Source organism: Pristiophorus japonicus, chromosome 10, assembly GCF_044704955.1.
Source record: "Pristiophorus japonicus isolate sPriJap1 chromosome 10, sPriJap1.hap1, whole genome shotgun sequence".
Taxonomy (NCBI): Eukaryota; Metazoa; Chordata; class Chondrichthyes; family Pristiophoridae; genus Pristiophorus; species Pristiophorus japonicus.
Window position 1 is genome coordinate 172,372,025 of NC_091986.1, and position 25,740 is coordinate 172,397,764.

The 25,740-nt window shown below is 40.8% G+C and overlaps 1 protein-coding gene across 2 annotated transcripts in view; it reads left to right on the top strand.

Annotated features, from left to right (window-relative positions):
- fryb (furry homolog b (Drosophila)) overlaps window positions 1-22,277 on the top strand; it is a 439,334-nt gene extending 417,057 nt beyond the window's left edge. Inside the window, exons 58-63 of one of the 2 annotated variants that reach the window (XM_070892324.1) lie at window positions 2,945-3,043; window positions 4,759-4,842; window positions 8,907-8,924; window positions 12,707-12,817; window positions 16,878-17,080; window positions 20,481-22,277. In XM_070892324.1, coding sequence (XP_070748425.1) covers window positions 2,945-3,043; window positions 4,759-4,842; window positions 8,907-8,924; window positions 12,707-12,817; window positions 16,878-17,080; window positions 20,481-20,739 — 774 coding nt within the window. In that variant the 3' untranslated portion in view covers window positions 20,740-22,277. The remainder of the gene's footprint in view (window positions 1-2,944; window positions 3,044-4,758; window positions 4,843-8,906; window positions 8,925-12,706; window positions 12,818-16,877; window positions 17,081-20,480) is intronic. The other variant, XM_070892325.1, reaches the window with a different exon arrangement.
- The last annotated feature ends 3,463 nt before the right edge of the window (window positions 22,278-25,740 follow it).

Here is a 25,740-nt window from a genome sequence, read left to right on the forward strand (position 1 = left end):
AGGAGGTCAGGTTTTCTCAAAGTTGGATCTGACGAATGCCTACTTACCGCTGGAACTAGATGAGGAGTCCAAGTTATGCTTGACTATAAATACTCATCTAGGCCTATATCAATTTAATAGGTTACCATTTGGAGTGTCTTCCGCTCCTGCCATATTCCAAGGGGTAATGAACCAGATTTTGCAAGGTATTGAAGGGGTAGTATGTTATTTAGATGACATACTAATTTCAGCACCAAATAAGCAAATTCATAATAACATATTGAATGAAGTCCTCAACGGCTAGAGAAGCACAAGTGGCTGCTCGTAAGTGAGTTATTTCAAAACTCAGTGGAGTACTTGGGGTATAGAGTAGACAAAGATGGTTTACATCCAACCAAGGAAAAACTGGATGCAATCAGAAATGCACCCACTTCCAAGAATGTCACTGAACTTCGATCATTTTTTGGTCTTTTGAACTATTATGGGAAGTTCCTACCAAACTTGGCTACAGTATTACATCCACTGAATGACCTATTGAAAAAACAGGTCCATTGGAAGTCATCAAAAGAATGCGATACAGCATTCAAGGAGTGTAACAGCAGCTTGGTAGAGAGCACCATGTTAGTTTACTATCTCAGGAGATCAAGCTAGCATGTGATGCCTCTCCGTATGGAGTTGGGGCAGTAATTTCTCACGTATTACGTAGTGGGGAGGAGAGACCAATTGCTTTTGCTTCACGCACTCTCAGTGCCAGTGAGTGTAATGATGCGCAAATCAAAAGGGAAGCTTTGGCATTAATTTTTGGGGTCAAGAAGTTCCACAAATACTTGTATGGTCATAAGTTTACTCTCGTTACGGACCACAAGCCCCTGACAGCAATCCTCCATCCAAAGTTCCCAGTTCCAACATTAGCTGCAGCCCGAATGCAGAGATGAGCTTTGATTTTGTCAACATATACATATGATATTGAATACAGACGATCAGCTGATCACAGATTGCGTTTCCCATCACAAGTTACACCCAATAGGGAAGAGGTGTTCTATTTTTCATACATCGATGAACTACCAGTCACAGCTGAAGAGATTGGTAGAGCAACCAAACGTGGCCCGGTGATGTCAAGGGTGTATGATTATATTGCAAACAGATGGCCAAACCAGGTAACAGACAAAGATATTCATCCATTCTTAATTCGTAGGAATGAATTATCAGTCGATAAAGATTGTATCATGTGGGGTGGAAGAGTAGTTATACCAAATAAATTCAGGTACAAATTATTAGGAGACCTCCATGACCAGCACCTGGGAATGTGCTTGACCAGAGTTTTGTACGCAGTTATTTATGGTGGCCAGGTCTTGATAAAGATATAGAGTACATTGTCAGTCAGTGTACGACATGTCAATCGGTAAGCAAGCAACTACCATCAGTACCATTACAGCCATGGAAATTGCTTCCCAGGGTGTGGCAAAGGCTACATATCGATTTTGCTGAGCTAAAAGGACAACAATTGTTCATTGTGATTGATAGCCATTCGAAGTGGGTCGAGGTGTTTCCAATGTGGAAAATAACAACAAGTAAAATATTAGACATTTTGCGAAGATTATTTTCTTCATTTGGCCTCCCAGAAGAAATTGTTTCGGATAATGGACCACAATTTCGTTCAGAAGAATTTGCACAGTTCACGAGCAAAAATGGTGTGAAACATATCACGGTTCCACCATACCACACTGCTTTGAATGGTGCAGCAGAGCGCACTGTACAAATTGTAAAACATGCCCTCATCAAACAAATGTTGGATCCAAATCCAAAGAAACGACAGTTGTCATTGGACCACAAATTGGCTAATTTTCTAATAACGTATCGTAATACTCCTCACACAACTACTGGTAGAACACCAGCAGAGTTGTTTCTCAAACGACAGCCACGAACCAGATTCTCATTGTTAAAACCAAACTTGGCACAGTCCATAGAAGAGACACAATTAAGATAGAAAGAGAATCATGATAGAGGTAGAGTAAGAGAGAAGTGTGAAATTAAATCAGAAGTTGAAAGTGAAGAACCATCACCATAAATGGGTAAAGTGGTTACCAGGAAGAATGGTGAAGATATGTGGTCCTCGCACATATTTGGTCAAGATGTTTGATAATGGACAGGTTAGGTTTGTTTACATTGATCATATTTACCCACAGACATGGAAGTAGTTGAAGGTGGGAGTGATTCCATTATTTCTGACTCATCAGATAGTTTTGATACACCAGTAGCATATCCTACATCTAATGTACTGGAAACAAATCCAAGAGAAAGTCAGAATTTAATTCTTGAGTCCAAGTCAGGAAAACAAAGAGTCTGAAGTTAGAGAGAGTTCAAATGGAAATCAAGGACATCCCTTGAAGGAAAACTTCCCTCAGAATCAGCCTCAAATGAGTTTAAATTTGACACCATGTTTGGAAGGTTCTGTTCGAGAGCGAAGGTATCCTCTTCGAAAAAGAAAACAAGTGGTTAAGCTTGATTTGTAAATATAGCAAAATAAGTCCATGTCCTTTGTTATGTATAATCATGTATGATTGTTTGTTAGAATAATTCTTCATTAAGGAGGGAGAAGTGTAATGTTTGTAGCTCCACACTGTGGACGCACATCAGTGTGTGATGTGTTGCTCTCTAAAGATATGACAATCATATTTGTGAGTGGAATACACACAATTCAGTGAGCTCCATGTTATTCAATCCCCTCACTTGTAGGATGGTCTCTGGATTCAGTGGTTTACCATTGACAATTCTCTGTATAACTGAGCAAGTGTAAAATAAATCACAATCATTTAATTAACTTTACTACATTAAATTCATAGGACCCTAATACTTTCAGCAAAACGGTAATACTTAAAACTTATAAGCACAAGGTTTGTATTTTTATGATTTATGTATATATGTTCAAAATACTGTATACTGATAGCAACCCTCTTTTCTCCAGCTGATTTCTTGTGGGCTTCTTGAAAGGCTGAAATTCAATGTCTTAGAACTACAGGAATATTTGGACACATACAACAACAAGAAAGAAGCTGCACAATTGGTTAGTCAGCTTTCAGAACATATCAAAGAATACTCTGATATTACATTTTTAAATGTTGACTGAGAATTTAAAACTCTTGATATTTTTTATTAGCTATAACGCTAATTATAAATGTGCTTTTCTCTTTTTTAGCTTTTCTCCCCCTCTTCTTTGCCAAATAGGGTTTGTTAACATCTGGTCATTTCTGGCACATGAGCCAGAAATTCCTGTTGACAATGCCTAGTTGATTTACATGTAATATTAAAATATGTTTTAAAAAAAGTCACATTATCTGTAAGCGTTCTAAATGAAATGAGTTTGGATAGTTTCAATGTGGCCCCTAATGGATCTCCAGCACAGAATTGTGCCTAATTTGACACTAACTTGGAAATCTCACTCGAAGGAGCTACAGAATGACTGGTATTGTTAATGGAAAAATGTTACACTGGTACAGAAAGGGTTATCCTCTGATGTTAGAACTGTACAAATTGTTAAACAACAGGAATTTTATCCTGCATCTAACTGTGATATGCGTGGCCTGGGCAACTTTAATGCCTAAAATGGGAACACGTTCTTTTTTTGTATTAACACAATAAATGTTAATTTCAGAAATAAGCTTGTTAGTTAATGAAAATACATGCAGGATAGATATAGTTCAGTGTGATATAGTAAGTTAGCACACTGTCAGGGTCTTGAGTTGGAATCCAATCCAGATCGATGGGCGAAAGTCTCCAGTACATGTAACAGTACTATATGTGAATTTGGAGAGTGTCACACAAAATTGTTGTTAACTTACAATTAATTGCCAGTCTCACTCAAAGAGACCTCAAGAGATGACCAATACTGTATTTGGAAAAAAATTCATATTGGTGCAGCTCAAATATTTTTTTCTATTGATTAAGGCATGTTAAGCAAGGGGAAAAGGGTAGATAACTGTTACCAGGCCTGCTTCCTTTGTGCATACAGTAGACACCTGAATCTGCATCAATAGTGCTTGAAATATATATTCTTTAATTGATAGCAATAGTGCTTGATGTTGATATTAAGCATCAAAAGCAGAAAATGTCTCTATTCTGCAGCACTTATCACCTTAGTGAGGGGGGATAGGGCAGGGGGAAGGGGATGGCAGAAACAGAACTGACCGAGATCAAGAGAGTCAAAAGGAACTTGCACATTTCCTACTTCACTAAACCATGGCTCATACACCAAATCCAAGTCTGACCATAGCACTATAGAGCAATGTAAGGGCTACTTTTACAAGGCACGAGCAGTGGCACAGATTGAAAAATTGAACCCTGACCTCAACGCATCTTATTTTGTGAGGCGTGATTTTGGGGGCGAAAGGTAGGTCTACAAACCAACCAAACTTACATTTACATAGTTATATTATTTAAATTAGTCCCATTATGATATAACTCTACTGTCATTTACAAAAGATTTAAATGGTCCCTCCACATCTATGTTTCAAGCAGTAGGTTCCCATCCACGGCAGGGATTCCTCAGGAAGTATGAAGCAAGTACAAAGGGTCACGGTTATCTGCCCTTTTTCCACGCCTTAACATCCCAGAAACAAATACCCATTAGCTGTCATGCTGAGAAATATAGGGGCCCACCAGTCTGTTTTTAGATATTATTGCTTTGTTTAATATGCTCTAATATGCATTTTATAAAGATGTTTGTTTGGCACAAGAAAATATATTCGTTTGAAATACTATTTACATTTTCTTTGAAAATAGTGGCTGGCAAACTGTAAAGCATCATTTCCTGGAAGTATAGGCGACACAGTGATTACAAACCAGCCAGGGGACTCGGAGGAAAAGGTAGGAACTCCTTTTTGCATGTTAATAAAATTATGTTTAAACATGGTGTGATTTATAATTTATCACAACTCTCTATATTGCAACTTAAAACTTGGGAATCTGTCAAATCTTGCTTTTGTGAGCCGAGCATTTGCTTACAATTTTAACAAGTTTGAATTTGTTACTTTATTGCACACAATGGCTAAAAGGACTATCAATCCTGGTGCATATAATACCCATCCTATTTGTATTTGCTGATATACTGTGAGCCTAATTACTTCAAGGCCATCAAACCTTTTTGTACAATAGAGTAAATTTTGCAATATCCTCACCACCAGCAGGGCCTCGCACACATCCAGTGCATATCAGAAAATCACAGGTGCACTTCCTGCGATTTTCTGTTCATTGAAATTAATTTTACGCTAAAATAGCAGAGAGCACATTAAGCATAAGAACATAAGAATAGACCATAGAAAGAAAAAAGAAAGACTTGGATTTATATAGCACCTTTCACGACCACCGCACGTCTCAAAGCGCTTTACAGCCAATTAAGTACTTTTGGTGAGTAGTCACAGTTGTAATGTACGAAACGCGGCAGCCAGTTTGCGCACAAATAAGCTCCCACAAACAGCAATGTGATGATGACCAGATAATCTGTTTTTTTTATTATGTTGATTGAGGGATAAATATTGGCCAGGACACCACGGATAACTTCTTCGAAATAGTGCCATGGGATCTTTTATGTCCACTTGAGAGAGCAGCCTCGGTTTAATGTCTCATCTGAAAGACAGCACCTCCGACACTGGAGTGTCAGCCTAGATTTTTTTGTGCTCAAGTCCTGGAGTGGGACTTGAACCCACAGCCTTCTAACTCAGAGGCAAGAGTGCTACCCACTGAGCCATAGCTGACATACAGCCCTTCGAGCCTGCTCCACCAGTCAATAAGAACATGGCTGATCTTCGACCTCAACTTCACTTTCCTGCCCAACTCCCATATCCCTTGATTCTGCGAGAGTCCAAAAATCTTATCTATCTCAGCATTAAATATACTTAACAACTCAGCATCCACAGCCCTATTGGGTAGAGAATTCCAAAGATTCACAACCCTCTGAGTGAAGAAATTCCTCTTCATCTCAGTCTTAAATGGCCAACCCCTTATCCTGAGACTGTGCCCCCTGGTTCTCGACTCTAGAGCCAGGGAAAACAACCTCTCAGCATCTACCCTGTCAATCCTCTTCAGAATCTTACATGTTTCAGTGAGATCATCTCTCATTCTTCTAAACTCCAGAGAGTATAGGCCCAATCAACTCAATCTCTCCTCGCAGGACAATTCTCTCATCCCAGGGATCAATCTAGTAAACCTAAGGCATGTATATCTTTTCTCAGATAAGGAGACCAAAACTGTGCACAGTACTCCAGGTGTGGCCTCACCAAAGCCCCATACAATTGTAGTAAGACTTCCTTACTCTTGTACATAAGAACATAAGAAATAGGAGCAGAAGTAGGCCATAAGGCTCCTCCATTTAATAAGATCATGGCTGATCAGATCATGGACTCAGCTCCACTTCCCTGCCCGCTCCCCATAACCCCTTATCCCCTTGTCGTTTAAGAAACTGTCTATTTCTGTCTTAAATTTATTTAATGTCCCAGCTTCCACAGCTCTCTGAGGCAGCGAATTCCACAGATTCACAACCCTCTGAGAGAAGAAATTTCTCCTCATCTCAGTTCTAAATGGGCGGCCCCTTATCCTAAGATCATGCCCTCTAGTTCTAGTCTCCCCCATCAGTGGAAACATTCTCTCTGCATCCACCTTGTCAAGCCCCCTCATAATCTTATACGTTTCGATAAGATCACTTCTCATTCTTCTGAATTCCAATGAGTAGAGGCCCAACCTACTCAACCATTCCTCATAAGTCATCCCACTCATCCCCAGGATCAACCTAGTGAACCTTCTTTGAACTGCGTCCACAGCAAGTATATCCTTTCGTAAATATGGAAACCAAAACTGCACGCAGTATTCCAGGTGTGGCCTCACCAATATCCTGTACAGCTGTAACAAGACTTCCCTGCTTTTATACTCCATCCCCTTTGCAATAAAGGCCAAGATTCCATTGACTTTCCTGATCACTTGCTGTACCTGCATACTATCCTTTTGAGTTTCATGCACAAGTACCCCCAGGTCCCACTGTACTGCAGCATTTTGCACTCTTTCTCTATTTAAATAATAACTTGCTCTTTGATTTTTTTCTGCCAAAGTGCATCACCTCACATTTTCCAACATTATACTCCATCTGCCAAATTCTTGCCCACTCACTTAGCCTGTCTATGTCCTCCTGCAGCCTCTTTATGTCCTCCTCACACATTTTCCTTCCTCCCATCTTTGTGTCGTCAGCAAATTTGGCTACGTTACACTCAGTCCCCTCTTCCAAGTCGTTCATATAGATTGTAACTAGTTGGGGTCCCAGCACTGATCCCTGCGGCACCCCACTTGTTACTGATTGCCAACCAGTGAATGAACCATTTATCCCGACTCTCTGTTTTCTGTTTGTCAGCCAATCTTCTATCCATGCTAATGTATTATCCCCAACCCCATGAACTTTTATCCTGTGCAGTAACCTTTTGTGTGGCACCTTGTCAAATGCCTTCTGGAAGTCCAAATACACCACATCCACTGGTTCCCCTTTATCCAAACTGTTCGTTACATCCTCAAAAAATTCTAGTAAATTTGTCAAACATGACTTCCCCTTCATAAATCTATGCTGACTTTGCCTGACCAAATGATGCTTTTCCAAATGTCCTGCTACTGCTTCTTTAATAATGGATTCCAACATTTTCCCAACCACAGATGTTAGGCTAACTGGTCTATAGTTTCCTGCTTTTTGTCTGCCTCCTTTTTTGAATAGGGCATTACATTTGGAGTTTTCCAATCTGCTGGGACCTCCTCAGAATCCAGGGAATTTTGGTAAATTACAACCAATGCATCCACAATCCCTGCCACTTCTTCTCTTAAGATCCTAGGATGCAAGCCATCAGGTCCAGGGGATTTATCTGCCTTTAGTCCCATTATCTTACTGAGCACCGCCTCCTTAGTGATTGTGATTGTGTTAAGTTCCTCCACCCCCCCATAGCCCCTTGACTATCAACTGTTGGAATATTGTTTGTGTCCTCTACCGTAAAAAACTGATACAAAATACTTGTTTAGAGTTTATGCCATCTCCATGTTCCCCATTACTAATTCCCGGTCTCGTCCTCGAAGGGACCAACATTTACTTCAGCCATTCTTTTTCTTTTTATATACCTATAGAAACTCTTACTATCTGTTTTTTATATTTTGTACTAGTTTACTTCCATAGTCTATTTTCCCTTTCTTAATCGTTTTTTTAGTCATTGTTTGCTGGCTTTTTAAAGCTTCCCAATCTTCTGTCCTCCCACTAGTTTTGGCCACTTTGTATGCCTTTGTTTTTAATTGGATACCGTCCTTTATTTCTTTAATTAGCCATGGATGGCTTTCTTTTCTCTTGCATCCTTTCCTCCTTACTGATACTCCAACCCCCTTGCAATAAAGGCCAACGTGCCATTTGCCTTCCTAATTGCTTGCTGTATCTGCATGCTAACTTTCTGTGTTTCCTGTACGAGGAGACCTAAATCTCTCTGAACACCAATACTTAAGTTTCTCACCATTTAAAAAATATTCTGTTTTTCTATTCTTCCTGAGTGATACTATCATACCATTCATATGATAGTATCACTCAATAATTTCTAGACTGTAGTTTGTATAATTTATGTTCTAAATAATCCTTCATAAAATCTAGAATTGATTAACTACCATATGTTCATCTCTGAATGGACAATCAATTCAGATGCAAATTGAATTAATTGCACGTGCCCATGTATTTAGAGATATTTGAAATTACTCTGAACTGGAAAAAAACATACTGGATTGACAGCTGTTTTAATCTTGTTTCCTTCAAATATAATTACTCCTATGGTTATGCCTTGTACTGTGCACTTTAACGCATGTTTTACAATGATCTTCTATACTCTGTTTTCTTGGCTTTTTGCTCCTGTGACATGCTTGCTGTGTAGCAAATGGAATCCCTTGCAGTAAGTTACAATTCTTGAATATTTTCTAACGATTAGATTGTTAAATTCTGCTTACTAACATATACACATCTCAAGTACTAATGAATTCTTTGTACGTAACATGATAGATATAAATTACTTCAAAGTTATTCCAGTTTTCAGTACTGATACAACTTGATTTCTTTACAATATTTCATTATACAAGCTCCAATTTTAATTAGTATGACGATAACTAGATTGAGGAGAAACCTTTATAGCTATGAAATAGAAAATGTCAAGAGTTCTTTCTCTACCTATTTGAATGATAATACCTTTGATCAAATCAACCTCAACATGGAAGACAGGAATAATCATAAGGGGCCAAAGATTCCGGTCGGAGGCTTCCCACGGATGGATGTCTCCGACCACAATAATTTCTACGAAAGTACCTGGTGGTCCCGGAGGTTCAGCGACTTGAGGTCCTGGGGCTCGACAGGAAGGCCAGCATAGGGGTCCACATATCCCAGGATTGTACAGGTTTCCTACGGATGTCTGGGATCACGCGCATTGGCCCAACCTATCAGAGAAGGGGGATCCCCATTCATATGACTGTGAGTTCCGTATATACGGAGCTCATATTAATAGGAATGGAATACCCCCAAAAACACACAAACACTGAAAATAAATTTTAAAGAGACATTACATATTTAAAATTAATTAAAATGCAATTTAATTAAATATTTAATACAAAAATGTATCTTTTTGAAATTATATGTTTTAACAGGGCTAAAAATAAACTTGCCTTAATGGACAGGGTTTTTTATATATAAATGAATGATAACATTTTATTTTTCTATTTTTTTTTAAACTCTTATGCTGGTAAAAGCAGACCTTACACCTGCTTTTACCAGCATAAGAATTTGAACTTCATTCACTGGGCAGGAGTTGGGCAAATAGCGCATGCGTGCGATCTGTCAAGATTTTTTGACATCGCAAGTGCCGGGTTTAGGCACATGCGCAGTGCATGCCTAAACCCGGAACTTGCGCGGCCCTTATGGGCGGGTGTGCACCTCGTACATACCCGTAGGGGCTGCAATTTATGGCCCAGTATTACACAATGCGGTTTCACTGGTGGCAGCCACAGACTAGGCCGCAAGCGCATCCAGATAACCTGAGCAGAGTTGGCCTGCACCTCCTTTAATCAGAGCAGCCCAATTTTTCAGAGGGAACCTAAAACAGGCATTTGGCTCCTCATTAGCGTATGCAAGGGTCTAACGCCTGTTTTAGGTGGTCATCCTGGTTGTCTAAAAAATGGCCCAACTCAATTTTGGGTCGAATGATTTTCAGGCTTCTTGAGGCACAGAACATAGGTCCCCACAATTGGGCCTAGTTGCACCCATTTTACCTGGTTCTATATTCCTAATATTTACAGAGTTTTATGTGCACTATTAAACACATAAAAATATATTTTTTCTGTTTTAAAGTAATTCAACTATTTATTGCTTATTGATTAGTTCTGTTCTAAAAATGTTATTCCAATTTCATAAAATTATGAAAAGCTTTTTCAATCTGTAGAAGGATTTGTTTTTATTATTTAGCATTCCTACAATGAAAAATTCAGAACATGATCTATTTACAGCTTATATTGCTAAAACATAAGGGGTTGAATTTCTGCAGGGTTCATCCTGATTGACCACCATCACTTCAGCATTTCTGCTGTTTTTCCAGCGTTTAGGCAGATTTTCTGCCAAAGTTATAGTGGTCAATCGGGAGAACCCCTTGGAAATTATTGATGGAGATTTTTAAAGGATCGTCATTATCCTTTTAAATAATACACTTACAAACCTGAAAAATTGATATATGCAATAATATGATTAATAATGCAAAGATATAGGCCAGGATTTTTCTGGGATCTGCCTACCATTGTACTCCAGTGCTCCAGCAAAGTTTGTAGGGAAGATCATCTAAATTAAATAATGGCAGCAGGTGCTAGAACAGGTTGATAAATCCTGTTTAGAATGCTCTGCCCACTCCCCCAAACACTTCCCTAGAAAGATGCCTTACCTGTACCCAACATGCCCCTTATAAATTTACCAACATTTTTCAGTGGTTTGGGAACCATGCCTGGACCCCATTTTCGCCATTCGGTGAGCTGGTACACACAATCTCACTTAGCTTACTAACCCATCCATGTTTCACCAGACCAAGGTGAGGAAACTCTTGGCCTGGGAGCCTCTCTTATGCCACTGGCATTATTTGGGGATGAGTGGAGGCTCTGCCCCTAACAATACCCCACAGAAACAGCCAGGGGAGTTCAGAACCCAGCATATCCAAATCTTGGTCTCGTTTGAGTTCCTTCTGCTGGAAGGACACAGAATCTTTGGTCTTAATAAATTTATCTGAACTCCTTCCCCTCAAAGATCAGCAATATGAATCTCTCATTTTGATGGAGACCAGCTCCCTTGCTGTCTACCAAACTTTAAAACATGGATTCTCCAGTCTGATATCCTGCTGCCAGATCACTAAGTATGTTTGCTTTGGAGTCCGATGTACAGATTGGACCAGCATAAAAATTACCTGAGGTTACAAGCTGATAGTGGTACATAGGTTCAAAATGTTATGATACCTATAAATGATAAAATCCTGTTATGGTTAAAACTAAAGAAATAATGAAGAACAAAAATATAAATATATAAACATTAGCATTTTAAATAAAACTGAAGAAAACGCACAGTGTAAAATTCTGAATCTTGCTAAAAAATAAAACAATGCATTACCTTTTCTTCATTTGCAATACACTTGTTTAGTTGTACAATTTTAATAAAGCAAACTCAATGTATTATATTTAAAAAGAACGAGTCCTACACAGAATGTCACTGACAGATTACCATCTATCCTTCATTTCTGCAGAGATGTTTTGAACGTGTATTAATTAAAAAATGCTTTAAAAATGTTGATATTTCATAGTTTTGAATGACATTTAACTTAGTGAAATTTTTATTTATGTAATGCCTTATCACGTTGAAACATCTCGAGGGCTTGGCACAGTGAATGACTTTTAAAGCACAATGACTTTTATGTACTTGATTTAGCCAAAGCTTTTTGACTTTAATGTTAATAGCAAAATGAAACATTAGTTTAGAGTAAAACACCGATAAACAATTAATTACAAGCAATGGCTTATAACTCTACATTGATTGGAACAGATAGTGAATACTTCTCAGAGTTGTTCAAAGGTATTGGTTCTCAGAGCCAGAAGCTTCAAAACTCCTAACTTTACCTACTGGTGGTATGCAGAGTAATAAGGTTCTATATCAGATATTCAGGGGAACTGAGTTACTTACATTAAAATAAATTAGGGAGAATTTCAAATGATTGGAATTTTTGTTTGAAAAAGCAGTTATTTTACCTAGAAGAAAATTGTTCCTGGTAATTTTTTCCAAATTAGAGGTATCAAATAACACCTCTTTCATTCTAGTTAATAACAATATACTCTCTGGAAAAGTAGCTTCCTTATAAATAATTGATTACAGTCTTTAAAAAATATAGTGCATTTTTTAATAATTTACTTATTTTAATTCCTGTCCTTAGGAAGAGAGTACTAAGTGATGGGTAAGCACTGCACTGCAGTAATGGATAACCTTTGCATAGATATGTAATTGTATTCAGCAAAATTAATCACTTTTAGACTGTACGTAATCTCTGATTTATAACTTTCTTTCTTTGTTTAATGGCTAAGTATTTACAGAACTGGAAAGAAATATAGTCCCAATATTATTGATGCTTATTTTAAACCGTTTGTCTGATTTCTTTACCCTTCACAGCAACTTGAATTGTGTCAAAGACTATACAAACTCCACTTTCAGCTGCTGCTGCTCTTTCAGTCCTACTATAAACTAATTGGACAGATCCATGTTGTCAGCTCAATGCCGGAGGTAAAATAAGTTCTATTATGATTGACACCAGAGTGAATATTAGGGTATGATACATGTAATGTAATAGTGTAGCATTTAATAGCTAATGGCCTTATATGGGAGTTTGTTATTTTGACTGCAATAGTTGATAGTGATTTGTTTGTGGTTCAAAACTACTAAATCATATTTTTACTTTTTTTGTTATTTTATTGTTTCTTTCCTCTTTGGGGGTGTATTTTGTTGTGGAGAGATCCAAAGGGTGGACAAGTGACTTGCTCCTAAGGCAATACGAGTGCTACTCTTGAATCATCCACTAGAATGGGTACAAGAATGGCATGTGATGATTCCCTGATTTTATCTCCCTCCCTGCAACTAAGTGCACAGCTTCCATTTAGCCTAGAACCTGACTCAGACTGTATTTATATGGGCAACTGTGGGCATGATATCTCATCTTATCTCTGCACCACAAATTGCTGCAATAATGCACTGCAGTATTACAATTTTAAAAATGAATTGTGTTTTCTCTAACCTAAATTAACCACTAGGTATTCTACCAAAGACCTTGCCATTGAAAATAAATGACCATGTAAAGGAAGTTAACACAGACCAAGTGCGTTGACCACTCAGTAGTTTTTGAACTGGACAGTCTTAGAGCCCAAATTTGGCCAGTACAGATTTCTGGCGCACTCGCCAGAGGTGCGCCACTTTTGTAGAACTCGAAGAGCGCCAAAAATCTTCGGGCCGAGTTTGGCCGCTCCCCAGCCTCTCCTCCATGGTGGCGTAGCGTGGCAACTGGATTCGGGGGCGGAGCCAGGTCCCGGCGCTGAAAACAGTGCCGGGACCTCTGCACATGCGCGCTAGAGTGTGCGCGCATGCACAGTAGCTCCTAGCCCCCAGAATCTGAGTGTGTGTGATGCAGGCTGTGTGGGAGGGGGCGACGCTCACCGTCCCTATCCCGGGCCGAGTGGCCTGCCGCACAGGCCGGCCGCTGCTTTCCCGCGCTGAGGGCTACAAGAAACAGGTTGGGGGGAAGAGTTTTGATGGAGGAGCAGGCAGGCGGGGGGGTGAAAAGAATCTTCAAAGATTTTCCAGTGCTTTAATATCTAGCTATCTTTACTAAAAATATACGCAGTTTAATCAGGCTGATAGCACCAGTCTTGCTGCTTGGGATTTTAAACAAAACTAGCATTCCTATCATAACACTGTCATTTGGAGGTTACCTAATCTCTTAATTCGCCGCAGGGTTTTTCAGAACGTACAAAAGTGGCCAGTTACTCTGGCCTGACTTTGTTTGGAGTAAGTCTTAGCTGGCTAAACTTGCTTACATGGCTAAAACAGGCGTAACACCCCCTTTTGAAAAAAAAACTGAACTAAAAAAAAAACCTAACTAACTCACTTACACTGGAACAACTTAAATGGGAGAATTGCGATTTTTAAGTTACTCCAAAAAAATTTAGTTGCTCCAAAAAAAACAGAGCAACTCCTGGAGACACTTGGGCCCTATTTTGGCTTACTACAGGGTAATTTCCTTCATTAAAAATTGGATAGCATCAGACCTATTTTCCAACAGCTCTTTAAAAAAAGTGCTTTTGCACATACCTGCAAGTCACTCTGCATATGTGCATACCTCAATATTTGAATTCCTTGAGTCCATAGCACTGTAACAGATACTACATTCTGCAGGGGCTGAGCTGGGGTATGGTGTGGGAGATGTACTGGTACTATTAGAGAGGATAGGTGTGATACTCCTCAAATCTACAGGGTTCATAAGCATTAAATGTCAGGTGTCACAGATTCGGTAAGTAAGCAGTACTTAAACATACACTAAAAGTAGTATTTGTGACAAAACTTTGCAGGTTTAATCGGGAGAGTCACAGTTCCGAGTTCGGTATACAGGTTGATCAGATCTTACTGAATCCTAAATATCTGTTCCAACAGCCACTTTTTATACCCTTTTTTTTTACCCACCCTACATGATAATCCACACATTTCTGCATTACATAATACAACTCCATGCGGCTGGATTTTCGAGGGGTTTGCGACTGGGTTTTTGCCGCGTTTGGACCCTCCGTGGCAAAAATCTGGTGGCAAAGCCTGGGTGCGATCTTCGGCTCCTTGTTTGCGGCGGCGATGGGAAGTACCACCAGGGAAAGCTGCGCTGGACGTGTAACAACGCGGATTGCATTACCATCTGAGTTTCGGCACTCTTCCAACTCGTACCCAGAACAGCGACAGGCAAAACCTGTCGGTGCAGCCCTGCCAGCAGCGGTAAGTTAGAAAACCTGCAAAAAAGGTAAGTTAAAGTTTTTTTTTGGGGGGGGGGGGGGTTTGCAGCAATTTATTAGATAAGAGTCTTGGTAATGTTTTTTGAATTTTTTTTTAAAATTTCCCCCCCTCCCAAGGCCTCTCTCGCAGCGCTCCCGACCCCACACTAAAGTTGGTGAGGATCGCGTTTTGCGCCGCAAATAATTGTGCAATGTCTCCCTTTGCGATGACACAAAGGCCGAAAGTTTGACCTAAAATTGATAAAGTAGCAAAAATGGTAATTTTCACGTATCGCTTACATTTCTGCCCAAAAACTCGAAAATCCAGCCCCATATATGGAGAATTTTAATTAACTTGTCCCTTATCAATAACTTTAGTTTTAATGAGTTATTTTTCTGTAGACAAATACAACTCATATCGGCTGTTTCACTCTTGGTACATGTAATTGTCATTCTACCAAGTGAACCTTCTAATTATAAGTCTGTACCATTCCATACCAATCTCTTGCTTCTAAAAAGGATGATGCATTCATAGATATTTCCTCTGCAGAACTTGTTATCAATTACGTCAAGTCCTCTGAAATACATTGATCAATTTGCACAGGAATGTCTTTTAATTAAGTTTACTGAAGTGACTAAACTATCCCAATATAAAAACAAAAAATGCTGGAAATTGCTTCAAGGTCAGTCTTAATTCAACAGTTCAGTGGTCACTGCATCTAAATTAACTTATACTTCCTTACTTAACAAGCAAAAGCTAAAGGTTACTATTACTACAATATAAAGAGAAATCAATAGCCGAATAACATTAACAGACTTCGGGACAGTCTGATTAACCCTTTCCTTATAGTACAAGGCAGTCAATATTTCAGGCTGCAGCTGCCATCCATGGGATGTCCAGAGGAGAGACTCCAGGACACAGCCATAGTCAGAGTCATACCTGGGGAGAGGAGATTGCAGAGCAAGAGCAGCAGAGGAATGTCAGACAAGAGAAAGAGAGAGACCAGACTATTACAACAGATTTTATAGATAACGGCCCAGGTTTTGTAGTGGGTAATGATGGCGAACTGTTAGCGTTCACAGTCATTACCCCTCTGAAAATGCCCCAGTTTGTGCAGTTAACCATTCTTTCCATGCCAACTACAAATCATCAGCACCTGTATCCAGTCTTGTTTTAGTATCATTTTAAACTCAGTCTAATTTACAACAAAATTTGACAAGCTCAACAACCCACCCAAATTGAAAAGTTGGACCCTATTGAGGGAGTGAACTCATCCTGAGATGTATTACAAACAATTCCCAGAAACAGTAAGGAATATGTGATTTTGAATTTCAGGGCTGCAAAGTATTAGGTTTTCTCAACTTTCTAATCACTATGAAAGGTAAATTTAGAAGAGAGAATGGAATGCTTGTTATTTAAGTCTGTTTTCTGCATATGGTTTTGCTAGGCCATTTGCAGCAAGAAATGAAGTACATGACCCTAGTCCTTCACCAATTTAGTTTGGAGTTTGCAAGGAGCAGATATACAAGTGGTCTGGGGATAGCTTACCCTCCCCTCCTGTGGAAAGCTACTAGCTTCTGCTCAGCACTTTCCCCAAAAACATGCTAAAAATCAACTTTTGCTCCATGGTACATTACAGTTGAGCATGAAGTTGCTATCCCATCATGCTGCCGTGAATCTTTGTTGTAAATAAACTTACAACCACATATTTTTCAGTGATATAGAAATGCTACCAGGATGCTAGAGTATGATGGTAGGGAAATGGTTAAAAAGAAAACTGCTCTGATTTGTATCTTACTAATATTTGTTTATTTAGCTACTGAATATGTCAAAAGAACTGAATGATTTGAGGGATAACCTGAAGGAAGCTTCAGCTCTAATAGCAGCTGAACCCCTCAAAGATGAATCCAGTTTACATGGCCTCACATTAACCTCCTCCGAAGCTGCTATTCAGTCCATGCTGGAGTGTCTGAAAAACAGGGATCTTATAACTGCCCTGCGGCAAATCAGGGATTGCAGGTTAGACTTTGGATATACTGTTTGTAATTTCATAAATGCCTGCTTTTTATATTAACCTCTCATACTGTATAATAGCCCTATTTTTCTTGATTGCTTTAGCTTAAGCAAGTACAAGGACATTTTTTAATGAAAAAATACATAATTCTTTAGTTAATATTTCTTTGATTTTTCAGGAAATGCACTCTATTTTCTTATGTATTAAATATTGATAGACTATGCTAGTATCAACAATACTCTTCAGTGTTTAACTTCTGACTAACTAGCTATAATAAATACCACTGTTCTTCCAAATTTGGACTTATTATTTTCATAAATGAGTCAAAAGTATAACTCCCGAACAATAATAGTGCAAGTGAGTACAGCCTTGTAAGTGGAAATGAAAACCTTTACAAAAACATACATGAGTCATCCAGTGCATGAAGATCCCAACTTCAATCTTCTGCTTCAGCATCCCTGGGTTAGGCCAAGATTCCCTGTTCCTAATTGATATCCAGAAATAACTGCTGGAAGTATGTATGTGTTGGGTGCTGTCAGGATCAATCTTGCCTACAATTTGCTATGGTCCTGCCACTGGCCTCATTAGGTGCATATAGCGTGGGCTACACCCGCTCATGCATGATCTACTCTTTAGGCCTATAATTCTTGCCAGCATAAATATAAGAACATTCAACCCAGTGCTGAAAATTTTGGGAAATATAGAGCTAATGATTATTGCTGACCGATCCTATTTTAAATAAAACAGTCACAGGCGTAATAGGTTGGTTACATGAGTGCTGTCCCAGGGGGTGATCAGTACCCATGGGTCCATACCCCAGAGTTAATACGTTCAGGAGAGTAGAGACAAATTGACAAGAAAATTATATTACAGTAGTTGTAATTAAATTGCTCTGATTATGGTGTTATGTGACAGGAAAAGAGGACTTATTAGAAGAAAAATACCAATTTAAATAAAATACCATTTGGATTTGACACGCCTGTGACTGTTTTATTTAAAATAGGATCGGTCAGCAATAATCATTAGCTCTATATTTCCCAAAATTTTCAGCCCTGGGTTGAATGTTCTTATATTTATGCTGGCAAGAATTATAGGCCTAAAGAGTAGATCATGCATGAGCGGATGTAGCCCACGCTATATGCGCCTAACTGGACCAGTGGCAGGACAATAGCAAATTGGTCCAGCGACCTTGTTTATTTGTTGCCGGCGAGCTGTGGGCACCAGTCACGGCCCCAGAGGCAGTACACTGGCCGTGAAGAAGGAGCAAATTCAGTCAGCTTGGGTACCGGCCGATGGCCTCAGCAGAGGAGGCAAATGGGTGGGGGATGATCGACAGCTGTGTCTACAATAAGGTAAGTGAAAAAAGTTAAAACTTACCTTTTGGGTGGCAACCACCAACGGTCCTTTTAAGGACCGCTGATTTGGCTTCTATGCATCTGAAGACACTGACAGCAGCATGCAAGGCACATGCTGCAGTCATTTCAATTTTGCAAAGAGGTTTGAAACAGGCATTAGGCCCCCTATTTGCATGTTTCAGGAATGTGCCCTGGACACCTACAGAGGAGCCCTAACCAATACGACAGATGGTGCAGAATGAGTGCCACAAGTCACCCACTAAACTGTACCGTTTGCCCATTTTACTCCTGTAAAACAGGTGTGGTACATTCCAATTTCTAGGCCATAGTTTCTAGTTTAAAATGCTACATTCATGTTAAAAGTAAATATGTTATTAATATGTAACACCTGATTGAAATAGTATGGCCTTACACCTTCTAATTAGAATTATGAACCTCTTGGAGTAGATTTTCCAATTGGGCATTAGTCAGGCGATGCATTAATAGGACCCACCTAACCGTTATTGTGCTGACTCTACATGATTTTGCAGAATCAGGTTCTTTACACAGTGTAAACAAGCTCCCATCCTTTATTAGGTCTGCCATTGGGAACTTGCCAGAGAGAACCAGGAAATCATGTGTAAGCAGCCTTGTACTGTTTATAAGTGGTGTTGGGTAAATTTAGAGAGATCCGGTCACTTAAAGGTAAATGGCTACATTTGAGAGTAAAGTTGTTAGTGACAATTACAAAAGCTAATATTTTAATATATAATATACTTAAGTTTTTGCAAAGGTTGTCAGGGTAACAACAATGCTTGGCAAAACCCAGTGACCAGCGCAATAAATAAGGAGGAAACGCTTCAAGGACACCCTCAAAGTCTCCTTGATAAAATGCAACATCCCCACCGGCACCTGGGAATCCCTGGCCCAAGACCGCCCTAAGTGGAGGAAGAGCATCCGGAAGGGCGTTGAGCACCTCGAGTCTCGTCGCCGAGAGCATGCAGAAATCAAGCGCAGGCAGCGGAAGGAGCTTGCGGCAAACCAGACTCCCCACCCATCCCTTCCTTCAACCACTGTCTGTCCCACCTGTGACAGAGACTGTAATTTCCATATTGGACTGTACAGTCACCTGAGAACTCACTTTTAGAGTAGAAGCAAGTCTTCCTCGATTTCGAGGGACTGCCTATGATGATGATGATGAAATGAGGAGGCAGGAAACTGAGTCTGTGGCAAAGTAATGGAGCAGCATAAAACTTTAATCCTCTATTTGAAGGCTAGTGAAGTGAGGTGGTACAGAATGAGGTACTAGTTTAGAGGGTAGCTCTCCAGCGTAGTGAGGAGGTTGGCCCATTTTTCCATTCCAGGGCATGATCACATAGGACAGCAATTCAGCACGCCTGGATGGTAGCAGAGAATGAGGACAACTGACCCAATGCTATGTGTTAACTGTAAGTGTCCTCGCAGATAGCACAGTTCAACATCTGGCTATATGCTGACCAGAACCTGTGTTACAATTGTTGCAAATTATACCCTATAGGTAAAATAAATGTGTGGTTTGTGACTACTAGCTTAATAAAATGACTTACTAGCAGGCAACATGAAGCTGTATGGCATTCTAGAACACTTGGCACAAATTTGCCTTGTGGACTAAAGGGAAATGGAAAAGAAACAAAAGAAAAATAGTTCAGAAATAGTTTCAAAATGCTACTACAAATCTTGTCATTGGGCTTTTTAAATGTACTTACATAAATAGCACACCTAAGAATGATGAATACCTATTTTATACTGTAGGATAGATGACCGAACATCTATTCCAATGGAAGCTAATTTTATTAGAATTAACTACAAACTGGCAGGCACTTCTAGTGCCAATACAAAACCCAACTGCAAAATTAGATGGGGTGCTAAATGGGTGGAAACCAGGCGGAGCAGATCTTCCTGATTGGTTATGCCTACTTTATACCTATTAATTTTCTGTAATCAATTGGAAAATCAATGCAAATATGTATTTTATGATATGTTATTATTTGATACACTAACCTAACCCTCTTGCTTTAATATGTTGTTACAGGACCATATGGCCCAATGATATATTTGGCAGTAATGTGGAGGATGAGGTCCAGACACTTCTTAACATTTACTTCAGGCATCAAACTTTGGGACAAACAGGCACATTTGCACTGCTGGGCTCCAATCATGATCTATCAGAAATCAGTTCCAAGCTGATGGAGTTAAATGGAGAGATTCAAGATATGATTCGGAAAGCTCAGAGTTATCGTGTCATCAGTACTTATCTTCCAGACACCAGCACTGCCAGCACTAGTCTCTGACAGGAGTTTTCTGTCTCCCTTTTGTTTACGACTGGAAATGCTGCAATGCTGGTCAGAAGTCCTTCAGTGTCTTTTCAACCTTAGAAAAACTTGGCCAGGCTATTTTCACATTTGTGACACTTCACAGTTTCATTAAACTAAAGTGGGAAGATCTAAAAATGTGCAGCAATACCAAAAGACCAAAAGTAAAATAAAACACCCAGTCGGATATAAAAATAGCTTATTTTCAAAGCACACATTTATTCCTACATTGGGCAACTATGTTAAGCTGACAAGATACAAGTTCATACATTAACTGAGGATACCAAAGGCTAGCAAACATTAAAGTTATTATTCCTGAAGAAATATTTTGACAAAGATTTACTTAACTTTTACTTTAAGGTGTAAACAACTGATACTACTGTCACTGAATTGTTGCAAATTGTATGCTATGGATAAAATGTGTAGTTTGTACCAACTTGCTTAATAAATGACAATATCAGGCAACATGAAGCTGTATGCAATGCACTAGGAAGCAGTTTTGTTAAGCTGAAAGCCTGTGTGTTTCAACCTTTTTTTAGGCTAAAAACTTTATTGTATGCTATGAACAGCAGCATAGTTACTATATCAGTACTTGTTCACACTGAGCTGCTATAAAGCACACCTTTGTTAGAAAACTATCACTTAGTTGTTGTCTAAGAATGTGTTTACTGGGCCATCCAATGGGATTTGTACTGTACAGGTATTTGAAATACTGTGAACAGTCCAGATGAGAGATATTTGGGTATTAGCTGCTTTTTCTACTAGATGGAAGCATTTATGGATTTATTTATAAATAATAGGAAAAGGCTGCTTTAAATAGTTTTGTAGATGAGGCTATGACTTTAACACCCTGTTGGTCAATGCCTGCTGAACTGCCAAGCATGCACATTTATATGTAAAATATAAATTGTATTGAAACATTTTGAAAATCAACAATCTCTGCTTTAACTTTCTAAATTAAGCCATGTAGCTCTGCATTTGTAATGTGGGTGGGGGCTCTTCTCATGCTGGGATTTTTCCTCATTTCTGAAACACTTTGTTGTGCAGAAGCTATACCAATTTTTTGCATGTACCTGTACAAATCTGTTGCACATTTAATAACATATTTAGGATTATCCATATAATGTAAATAATTTTACAGCTACTGTGAAGTATTTTAGGTTTGCATTTTGTTCTGTAAATTCATGCACTGTACGTACAGCTGCAATATATCATATAACTATGTCGAGTGATGTTATTCCTTGTGGAAATGTGAGCTTTTATTTAATGCTTTCCATTGCACTTGTTACACTTCAACTGGTCCATAAAATCTCCAGTAAAAAAAAAACTTAACGTGGCAAGCTATGACTTTAGCTGCTTTTCTATTACACCTTTATTGAAACTCAGCTTCCTAATTCGGGTGGGTGGGACTATAAATCTGAATGGTGCAGGATTCTATGAAGTGTAATTGAAAACAATCAGGATGTATTTCTCCCAAACTGACCTATATCTCATTAAATTTTGTGCGTTATAAATTAGTTTGGTTTGAGTCACTGTGATTTCAATGTGTATTATTCACCAAAACCACGGTTCACATAACCACAAGTGAACTAGAATAGCTACTGCCTTTCAAATTAGGTACCAGACACATGAGAAAATGGAAAATAATTTCTCAAACTGCATAAGAGTTATCAAGTAACCTAGTCAATTACTCTGCTAGTTGAGGAGCAGAGTTACGTAGATCAGCAAGGTTGTACATTTAATCTCTGGTCTACTCAGTTACCTGATCTCACCATCAGGAAGCTATCATGAGGAGGAGGGAGGGTTCAGGTATGGGTAAATTTATAAGTTTGAAGAGAAAAGTCAAGGCCATAGAGCAAAGTAGCTATTTGGGTAAAATCAAGCAGATTGTGTCAGAGTTTAATAATAGTAATAGGGCATTAGCATCGAAGGTCCAGGGAAAAATTGTAAAAAGTTAAAATTAAAGGCGCTATACCTGAATGCACAAAGCATTTGCAAAATAGATGAATTAATGGCACAAATAGAGATAAATGGGTTTGATATAGTAACCATTACTGGGATGTGGTTACAGGGTGATCAGGGTTGGGAACTAAATATTCCAGGGTACTTGACTTTTAGAAAAGATAGGCAAAATGGAAAGGAGGTGGGGTAGCCCTGATAAAGGATGAGATAAAGGTAGTAATGAGAAAGGATCTTCACCCAGAAAATCAGGATATCGAATAATTATGGGTGAAGCGAAGAAATAACAAAGGGCAGAAGACACTGTTGGAGTAGTTTATATGCCCCCTAACAGTCATCACAGTGTTGGACAGAGTATAAATCAGGAAATTAGACATAAGAACATAAGAATTAGGAACGGGAGTAGGCCATCTAGCCCCTCGAGCCTGCTCCGCCATTCAATAAGATCATGGCTGATCTGGCCGTGGACTCAGCTCCACTTACCCGCCCGCTCCCCGTAACCCTTAATTCTCTTATTGGTTAAAAATCTATCTGTGATTTGAATACATTCAATGAGCTAACCTCAACTGCTTCCTTGGGCAGAGAATTCCACAGATTCACAACCCTCTGGGAGAAGAAATTCCTTCTCAACTCGGTTTTAAATTGGCTCCCCCGTATTTTGAGGCTGTGCCCCCTAGTTCTAGTCTCCCCTACCAGTGGAAACAACCTCTCTGCCTCTATCTTGTCTATCCCTTTCATGATTTTAAATGTTTCTATAAGATCCCCCCTCATCCTTCTGAACTCCAACGAGTAAAGACCCAGTCCACTCAATCTATCATCATAAGGTAACCCCCTCATCTCTGGAAGCAGCCTAATGAATCGTCTCTGTACCCCCTCCAAAGCCAGTATATCCTTCCTTAAGTAAGGTGACCAAAACTGCACACAGTACTCCAGGTGCGGCCTTACCAATACCCTATACAGTTGCAGCAGGACCTCCCTGCTTTTGTACTCCATCCCTCACGCAATGAAGGCCAACATTCCATTCGCCTTCCTGATTAGCTGCTGCACCTGGGCCAATTGTGGAGCAGTGGAGGCGTGGCCTAAACAGTTGGAGCTGTGAGCAGTGAGAGAAGGAGCTGCTGCCTTTGCTCCTGGCTGGGCCTGTGAATCAGCCCAGGAAGAAAGGAAGGGGCTTCACCACCAACTTTCACCCAGAGGGAGAGGAGGAAAAAGCAGAAAACTTGAACAACTTCACCATTTCTACAAAGAGTTGGAGAGAGGGGGAAAGACCAACAACAACATCCAGTGTGGAAGGAGGGAGACTCTACCATTCTACAGGTGGGTGTATTGGTGCAGTCCCTAAAAGACTTTGCTGTATCGGTGGGGGGAGGAAAGAAGACCAGTTGGGGGCCGGAACATCGCGGGGGGTGTGTGTGTGTGGAAGTGTGTGTGGGGGCCTTGCTTACAACTAGGCCCCACACACCTTTGAAGCACCCCTCCCCCATTGCCTAGCCTGGGATAGCTGGAGCTACCAGGCTGAAGAAACAATTAATCCACCCTAATTAACATTGTTGGGAGTGTGTGCCTGTGTGGCTCCAGCTGCACCAGGTGAAGACATCTTCTCCCCTCACCCGAAGACCACCCCAAAGACTATTTTTGTTTGCCATCTGGGGATTGCACCCACCCACAGCTGCGAGGGGAGACCTGCCCTCGCAGTTTCCCCCCTTCCCACCCCCCTCTCTCTTTCTCTGTTACTCTCTGTCTCTCCCCTCTCTCTCTGAGAGCCCTTTTCCTCCCAAATTGATTGGAAAAATGTAAAACAATTAAGACAACTAAGCAGAGGGAGCAAGGCCCCTCCCCAATTGTCAACTAGGGAAGAGGTGTGCATCATTAAGAGCTCCTCTGCTCAGTCTATTAAACGAGGCCATTTAAAGACCATTAAGGTCTGTGACTTTGGGGTGGGTGTAGCCCTTAAAGGGACCCTGTGATGGCGACCCCATCTACGCCGGTGGCAGGGCCAGCTAGGACTTATGCGCAGGCAGCATCCACATCCACGGCACCTCCTGCGCCACCTGCTGCCCTGCCACCATTCAGACTTATAACTACGAAACACGGGGTCAAGAGCTACACTCACCCCACAATGAGCATTGAGGAGTGCGTGCGGGCGATGGCTGGGGTAGTCGGCCCCTCGGCCATTGTCGCAGCCTCCAAGATGTCTGGGAAGGCCGTGTTCTTCCTGGGGTCGGAGCGGGCGGTGTCCCTGGCCATTGAAAAGGGGCTCACGGTGGGCGGGGCGTTCCTGCCGGTGGACCCTCTCGAGGCCACCGCGCAGAGGGTCATTCTATCAAACGTCCCGCCCTTTGTTCCCGCTGAGCTCCTCCTCCCTCACCTACACCAACTGGGGGAGGTAAGGTCGGGGATCAACCCCATACCACTTGGCCTCAGGGAGAACAGCCTGCGCCATGTGTTCTCCTTCCGCCGCCAGCTCTTTGTCCAGCTGGCGCGGGAAGAGACGACAGAGGGCAATTTTAATGTGGTGCACCGAGGGGACTGCCTACCGTGTTCTTTGGACGTTGGACGGCGTGCGGTGCCATGCCTGCAGGGAGGTGGGACACGTTCGCAAGAACTGCCCCGCCTCCAAAGCCGCCAAACCACCGAGGGCGGACAAGGCTGGCGCCGCCGCCACCCCTCCCCCTAGTAGCATCCGCGTGCCGGGAGCTGTGGGTGCGTGGGCATCGTCGGGGGCCTTTGTTTTCACGGCCTCCGGCGGGGGGGAGGGAGAGCGTCCAGCCGGAAAGAAGGCGCAGAAGAAGGCGAAACACCTAGAGGCGGGTCCCCTTAGTGCGCCAGACAAGCTGTTCACCGCGCTCGGCCCAACCCCGTCACCGGCGAGCGCGGGGTGCCCTGAGCCCGTGCCCGAGCCCTTGACTAATACCGCAGAGGGGTTCGGGCGCGGGCAAGATAAGAAAAAGGGGGGAGTGGAGCGGGAGGCCTCGGCAGACACGGGTGTCTCCCTGTCTCCGTGCCCCCCCAGGAAAAAAA